Genomic DNA, 8,258 nt, shown 5'->3' on the forward strand with positions numbered 1-8,258 from the left:
CGGCGGATTTTGTTCGCTCTCGTTATTAACCAGCGGCCTGGTAGCAGCGCGGTAAATCAAAAATTTGGGTGACTACGGTTGACACGGTGTGAAATGCTTCATGAACCTCAAAAGATCATCCAACACAGAAGAGGCTTCAACATCAACCAATGATCTGGAAAAAAAAAAAAAAGAAAGAAAAAACTGAAACCGACCCGTCAGTCAGACACAAGCAATCGCTGTCAGCCTTTCAGACAAACGAGCAGGCCGCAACTTAATCCCTTTACTTCCTGCACCACGTATGACATCACCAGACAACTCATGTTCTCTGGTGCTCCTCTGTTGTAACTGGGCCGTCGGATCGGCCCGGCTCAGAGCATATTATGTGCTGATCCTCAGAAACAAGAGCTTATTGTTTCAGCCTGACGATCTAATTTCAATCACGTCGTGGTGGGGGCACCAGACCCCCCGCCCCCCTCCTCCCAGTGTCGAAAGCTCCCATCTGAAGATAGTTTACGCACTCTTTCGCTCGGTTTTATTGGATGAAACATAAAAGGTTGTTATTTTGAAGTCCTTAGATTCCTGTATGCGTACTCAATGCCATGTGAAATTGAGGCTATATAAGGTGATGGGGACACAGCCACTGCCATTGTTATGCTTGGCAGAGAGCAGCGGAGGGGGGGGGGGGGGGGGGGGGCAGGGGCAGAGTGGTGGTTGGTGTTTGCGTGCCGGAGGAAGCTAAACAGAGAAGCCTGTCGCGATCGACTGAACGTTTGCCCCAAAGACTTTCGACTTGAACTGTCACACACTCTTGTGACACGCTCGAGGCGCTCAATCATGGGTCTGAGCCAAAAAACAGTAAACACATTCACTGGGCCGTGCATTTGAGAGCACCACACGCTTGGTCAACAGGAAATACATTTATTAATTTCACAAAAAAAAAAGTTGATTTGTAGTCCCTTATTTTCATATTATGTCCCCACAAAACTACCTTACACACAAGTTTGACAATTTGTTTCGGTCACTTTATCACAACTTTCAAAATCTCTGGTAAATGGATCCCTACATTAAACCATAACTATCTCAAATAGCCCATGTCATTTTGGCACAAATGACATGCTGCGGTGCCCATCGTTCATTTCTTCATTGCCGCTGCCATGCAACATTGACATTCTCCATTAAGGTTTCTAAATTTGTGAAAGACGGTTGAAAATTAGGCATTTTTGATTTTTGAGTGTCCGGCACGATGACTGACATTGTGCATCAGGTTAGATATTCAGCAGCCAGGTGGTTCTCTTGGGAGTTATACAAGACCAACCATTTCAAAATGACTGTACACACAGTCACTACAGAGACTCTTAATTAATTCCATCACATCGGAACCAGAAGGATTCTGACCAAGCCCTCGAAGGGGTCAACAAGACATGCTTAAGGTAGACGTCCCATAACAGCGCAAAACTGCGGCAGGCCCAGAAGGACATGTCCCACTTGTATTTTTTGATGTTGTTTTAAGACGTGGAGTTACATGTCCACGAACACCATGAAGCACCAGCCGAGCCCCCCCAACAGAAACATGGTGATCTGCATGCTGTAGATGATCAGGTCGTTCAGCACGGCAAAGTCCAGGCGCCGGTGACCTAACAAGAACAGGATGACGGACAGCTTGTACTGCATCCGCAGGAGCACGCGCACGCTGACGTACTGCAGGAAGAAGAGAGCGGAGAGCGCCACCCACAGCAGGGAGGTCAGCAGGCTGCAGCCGAAGTAGAGGAGGAACCGCAGGAAGCTGTACATGCAGCGGGAGCGCAGGTAAAGGTCAAAGTTGTTGTACTTGGTGCGCACCAGCTTGGAGGCGTGCGTCGACCCGCAGGCCGAGTGCATGCAGGTGGTGTGGGGGCCATGGAAGCTGCGCACCCGCCGCGGGATGGGGATCAGAGGCATGGGTGGGCCACAGGAGCCCGGCGCGGCGCGCAGGGGTCCCGGCGACAGGCGGGCTCCTCTGCGAGTGAGGCCTGCGGGGAGGGAGATGGCTTCATTTGGTGGTGGGGCCGAGAGGGGCTTTCGCAGGAGCCCGGGAGGGAGGTGGAGCTGCCCAGAGTGTCCGCTTGAGTTTCCACTCGGCAGAGGTTCTCTCCTTCGAATGCAACAAGAAACGACATTGAGATTTAATGGGTTTTTCCCATACATTTTTCAAAATACACGTGCACATCGCTGCAAAACTGATGGAACTAAAAGGCATTGGGTCTAGATATATTTGCACAATCAGTGGGTCTGAGCTAAAGCTGTTAAATCATAGCTAGCACACAGCTTATCAATATTCTGCTCTGGAACTAACGTGAAGCGGTCGTCGTCTTACACGCAACACTATGACGTCTTCCTCCTCACCAAAAGGCGCCGGTGTTTGAGTCTCAGACGACCGGAGCATCGTCTCACATTTCAAACAGCTGGGCCGGCGGGACGAGCACGCGGGGTTTGTTTGCTTTCATTTTCCACGACGCGCTGTTTTGAAAACCAAGCGGAAGATGATGATGAGGCGACGGCGGCGGCGAGCCGGTTCGTTTACGTCGTGTCGCAAAATTTACGAGTCATCCTGCTGTGACGTCAGCGGCCCGTTTAAAGGGGAAGTGCTCCCGAGAGCGCATGCGCGCGCTGGATTTCGGTCCGCACAGCGAAAAAACGTCGAGCAAACGTCCAGCTGGAGTTGTAGTTTGCGTGTGTAGTTTTGCCTTTGGGAAGATGATTTCAGTTGGCTCTTAGATTCAAATCTGCATCGGTATAGTTTGCCATTTTAACTACTTCCCTGCAAAAGGGGGAAGAGGTCAATTTCTCCACCGTATGGCCCAATGGAATACATACAAAAAACCCATGTTTTTATAAATGTATATATCCCACTGACAAGTCCCAATATTTGAGGAAAGGATCCTTGAGTAGCAGAGATAAACTTGAGTACAATTTCACAAGATTTAACTAAACGTCAAAACATGACTTAGTGTTTATAATGTTCATTATTACCGTCGTCACATATCTAAAAGAAAGAAGGCTGTGTAACTTTTCCCCTTTATTTCCAAAAAATACTTGTACTGGCAAGGTCATGTGTGCATCTGTAGTCTGTAAATCTCACACAAGGTTGTATCTATTAAGCAAGTGGGCAAAGCCCCTCTCTCTCCCTCTCTATCTCTGTATATCAAGTAACCTTCATTGTGCGGATTTATGGGTTGGCTGAATGATTGCATACCAGCTATCTTTCAGGGAGCCAGACGGCAGCAAGTGTTAGAAGTGTTATATGATAAATCATAATACAGAGAAGTGAAAAAGGGTCTCTCGCAGTCTTTAATAGTTTGCTGGATCACTTTGCTCGCAGTTTAAAGATGGATTATACAAAGTAAGAAAAAAAAACCTTGTAATATCTGATCAAACATAAAGCTATTGCAGAGGTTGAATATATGAATATGTCTACTTTGAATTGACAATATGGATCAAATGATAATTTGAGCGGCATCGGAAGTCTGAACTCTCGGACCAACTCGGACCATACAAATTAAAACGCTAAATCTAAAATGTAGGACATCTTCTCTACGAGAGAGTGCTCCCTGCACCCTAAATTCTCATTAAAAGCAAAGTATGTCAACTCAACAGCCACCTGGTGTTGGCCGATTTGCTTCATGTTATGATAAACTAGCTAACACCAGTCATACCGTGGTTGGTTGCATGATCCATCTGCGCAAATGGCTTGTTCTTCAAATAAGTATTCTCAATGCAGGCTTTCTGATAAATATCTTTTTAACGCTTGGGGTCATATGTTGAATCCATTCGAAGAGCTGCTCACAGTACTCTCTTTCACTTGCTCGTGTAATCGTGTAGCTTATTTATGAGCTTGTTGGCCCATCAATTCCATCACCGTGACAAACAACCATAAACCGAGGCATTCAAATCCTGCTTCAGAAGAAAAAGACAACCTCCTTATTTTGTATTATCAATAGACAGAGAATTTCTTACAGAAACCTTGAACATTAAATGTCAACTAAATGTCAGTATGGTTTTTAAACTTTTTTTAATAGTTAATATTTTTGAGATTGCAGTTTTAAACTCAGCCATTTGGAAACAGAAAACCTGATTTCTCAGATACAGATTCCATTGATCCTAGTATCCTCAAACTCACAAAATACTTTTGTGTAGCCTAAATCACTGACTTATTTCACCCAGTCTTTCAAAAGGACCCAGCCTTTGGTAATCTTTGCTCTGAATTGGATTTTTTGGAGACGTGCAGGTTTTTGCGCTTCTCAACCCAGCTGAAGAGTGAAACTTCTCTGCCTTTCTCCCCCCCTTAACTCCCTGGAAAAGATTTTTTTGTAACGGTTTGCACTATTTTATGGTTAGAAGATTAATGGTGGTTCTTTTTCTAAAAAAAAAAAAAGAACCTTGAGGGTTATCCTCGCTTGTCGGGGAGTGAAGAATTATCCCATCTCAAGGATAAATAGTGTTGGCCCAGTAGAAAAGGAGACTGGTTGATAAAGGGCGAGGCTTCACAATGATCCCCATGCGAGTTTACATTTACGCTGGCAAAGCGATTCAAACATCAGAAATGTGCAAATTGGGAATTTATCTCAACAGTTGAGGACAAATCTTAAACAACAGAAAATTCTGCCGCCGCAGAGACACAGAGGGATGAGTTGCTGTTGTTTTGTTTACACTTTGGTTGACGCAAGTTCAAGTGTTTAGAATCTTTAAAATGTGGTCATAAACTGGCTAGTTTCTTTTCTAATGAGCCTAAATCACATGAGTTGGCCTGTTTGCAAGGCTCACTGGTCACACAAAACAAAGCGGTTGAATCCCGTTGCGACGCCGAGTTTCACAATCAGAGATCTGACATAATCTGCCCGCAGGAACACTGACGTTCAAATAGGAGAAGTTTACCATACATGAGTATTGTTAATTTGTGTTAATGGTGATTTTTTATTCATTTGCATGAAAAATAAGTGGATGAAAGTTCCCTTGTGAGACGTTGACCTGCAGACGTGCACCCTGGAGACGACGTCTGCATTGCTTTACCACTGGAGGGAGCTGTTTGTTCAGCTTTCAGTGCTTTCCAATCCTGCTCCAACGAGGAGCAGCACATTGAAGTACATTGCACCAAACAATATCTCTGCCCTCTTATAGAGGCTTTTTTTTGGAGGAAAAAAAATCCAGCTGGACATATGCAGCACTGCTAAAGCCAAAAATGCTTCTGAATAGTGTCAAGTTTTTTTTTTTTTCCCCCTTTTCCCTGATCCGGTTAATAACTTCATCCACTCTGAGGAAGATCCTCTGTCGCATACCATTATGAAGAAAAACGATGTCAGTAAAGCGGACGCTTGCGATTTAGGCATCCAAGTGCCCTTTTAAAGGATGTATCCTGGTAGTAATCCTACTTTACGGCAATATTATTGACTCATATTTCTCTCCAAGACACGGAAGGCCTTTGGAGTATTGCCTAACCTCCCTGAAGGTGGAGGTTGGATCATGGAAAGCAGATTCTGTGCCGAGTTTAAAAGCAGCTGAGGAACGGTGCCTTTGAAATGTCATCGCGGAAGGCTACTTCTTCACAGGCTGACAAACCTTAGGCCTAATCAGCTCCGTACCGTTAGCCTTTTTTCGGGAATGGCTATCCGGCCTCCACCCCCCTCGAACCTTTGCCGAGAACTTGCCGCCGTGACCACAAGAGTGTCTGGATGTAAGCAAGATTAAAGGGGCAAACTGTCAAGATCCCCTTTGACTCCTCCAAGTACACTTGGGCTAAATCAATTAATTCATTAACTAAGTAGAGGTCAAAGCCAATAGTTGAGCGTAGACAAATTGAATCAATTAGCCGGGGCTAATAAGATGAGGGAGACTTTAATTAGTGAAAGTTTCTTCAAAGCCGCGTTATGAAGCGATGCATCTCCTACACAGAGATCCATGGAGCCTGTCAGGACAAACTTTAGCCACAGGAAAGCACGCGGGTGTGTCCCCCGTCGAATGTGCTTCACCGTTCTGTTTTATTGTTAAGAGTTTACGCCTTCTTTTGTCTGTCTCTATGAGGTGTAACATGTGGGAGTGTGGATGTTTTGTCAAGAAATATCCTGTTCCACACTCATGAGAGGTAAGAAATAAAGAAAATGTCTGTGTGCAGACGATGCCAAGCCTCGGAGAGCGAATTAAGTACCCAATTAAACTAATTAAAATAAATCCTGATGCAGTCTGTCGGGTCGGACAGTCACTTCTAAGTTTATTTGCTATATAAAGTTGAATTATTAAGGATATCAACTAAAGCCTTTCAAACACTTTCAATCTTCCTCAGTATTTTTTGTTCATGGTTTTATCCTCTCTTGAGTCTGTGAACTGGATGCATCTGTGTGTATCTGTATGTGTGTGTGTGTGTGTGTGTGTGTGTGTGTGTGTGTGTGTGTGTGTTTCATAATCCGGTCAAGCCATCTGTTTTCATTAAAACCTGCTCCTGTTGCTCCATAGATCCCAATGTTCATCTGGCCAGATGTTACTTTGTACTATTGTAGCTTTAAAGTTTGCTGGTTGTTTTTCCACAAAGCTTCACAACTTTAAACTTAAGCTTAGCGATATGTGTCAAATCAATTTTTATAAAACATAAATTCATGTGTTAATGTTTTCTTTAGTGCTTTGAGGACACCTTGGGAAAAGACTTGAATTTTAAATATAGTAATGTTATCCAGAAAAATCCTTTTTGCCTTCAGGTTTTGCTCTTAAACTCTTAAATGACACCCAAAACAACTCACAATGTAGCAGATATTGCCCCTTTTAGTTCATCTTGTCTCTCACTTTTTTGTCCCCTGCATGTGGCTGGATTGTGACTGGCTATGTTTAATCCTTGGCATAAGGGGGTTAGGCTGGATTATCGATTATCTGTGGAAACATCTGCATGCGCGAGGAGGGAAGCTGCACTTGAATCTCCTAGACGTCACATATCATGAAGATCATCATCAGATCTGCTGTCAATCGGCCATTTTAGCACACAACAGAATAGTTTACCAGTCAATAACTACTGGAGTTTAAAAAAAAAGATTTCTAAAGATCGAGAGTCTATTATACCTTCAGTAAAATATTGTTTTGCACAAATGAGAACACTATTCTTCAAACAGTATAGTAACACTATACTTTAGGATAGAATTGGTTGCTCCAAGGGAAATAATATTATATTTGGTCACTTGGATCAGGGAATCTAAATTCATTTTTAATTTATCCGTACTGCCCCTGAATCAAGTTGATTAAAAGAAAAGCCGCACCGACGAGACCAATACCTGCATTTGTTTTAGTGTTTTTTCCTTTTGCATGTAGAGCCATTCTATCTGCATAGAGCTATTAGTATGCAGGCATGATTTAGAGGGCGGGGGAGACTGGGGGATTAGGCCTGAATCAGTCCTCACTGGGGGGGGAGTTTGAGGAAGGAGGAGGTTTACATCAACAAGCCCTGATTTACGTTGGTGAACAGATGGCGGAGAAATTGCTCTGTTTGGAAAAGATGTGCAATTCATTTTAGAGAGAGAGAGAAAGAGAGAGAGAGAGAGAGAGAGAGCTGTGCAAGCACATTTATCATAATACAGTCTCTCCATCACTACTTTTATCTTGTTGTGTTTACTACTCTTGGTTGAACCACATGTATTAATTTTTCTTATAATAATCATTTCTACAAATGAGATGTTTTGTTGTAAAATAAAGGCAATGCAATGTGGGGACAAAACAGTACAACAGGTCCCACGTCCACGAAACAGTCAGCAACTGATTTTACTGTTCCACTGCGCTTGGACCTTTTTAAAAAATGAGTTTTGTCAGCGTGCTAAAGGGCTTGAAAGGGGAAAACATTTTGTCTTCCACTGCTTCGTGAAATGTACACAGCCTGGAAGGTAACATGGAGCAAATGTTGTAATAAAGTCACACACACACACACACACACAGACATATTCCTTTTTTTAAATAATAAGAGGAAATTCTGAATATGTCACAATGCATAATTAGATGACTTTCACTGTATAGAACACCATGATAGACACCCGATGAGGGTTTGGCCAACTTCTTTTTCCCCCCCCAATGGGTTTGACCTGTCCGCCCCACAGTGGAACTGATGTATACCCTCCTGTCAATTAAGGATCCATACACTACCATTACATCAAATAAGTGGAAACATGATACAGTTAACACATACTGGATTTGATCGATACTTCCCACTGTCACTTCCCATCTACACACACACACACACACACACACAGCATCTTAGTGTACCATTGATTTGT

General features: G+C 43.5%; 1 protein-coding gene across 2 annotated transcripts; it reads right to left on the reverse strand.

Annotated features, from left to right (window-relative positions):
- Positions 1-884: 884 nt before the first annotated feature.
- On the reverse strand, positions 885-2,531 carry LOC119227067 (transmembrane protein 250). 2 transcript variants are annotated; one of them, XM_037485523.2, is made up of 2 exons: positions 2,365-2,531; positions 885-2,113 (listed from the first exon to the last, which is right to left on the reverse strand). In XM_037485523.2, exon 2 carries the CDS (start codon positions 1,918-1,920, stop codon positions 1,501-1,503), a length of 420 nt encoding a protein of 139 aa, XP_037341420.1. In that variant the 5' UTR covers positions 1,921-2,113; positions 2,365-2,531; the 3' UTR covers positions 885-1,500. The 2 variants fall into 2 exon arrangements, with proteins under 2 accessions (XP_037341420.1, XP_037341421.1); XM_037485524.2 differs by having other exon boundaries at positions 2,336-2,531.
- Positions 2,532-8,258: the final 5,727 nt, after the last annotated feature.

This window comes from Pungitius pungitius, chromosome 18 (assembly GCF_949316345.1).
Source record: "Pungitius pungitius chromosome 18, fPunPun2.1, whole genome shotgun sequence".
Classification (NCBI taxonomy): Eukaryota; Metazoa; Chordata; class Actinopteri; order Perciformes; family Gasterosteidae; genus Pungitius; species Pungitius pungitius.

What these genes read in the sequence shown, in the direction of transcription:
- LOC119227067 (XM_037485523.2), bottom strand. Translation starts at nt 1,920, where the DNA reads ATGCCTCTGATCCCCATCCCGCGGCGGGTGCGCAGCTTCCATGGCCCC.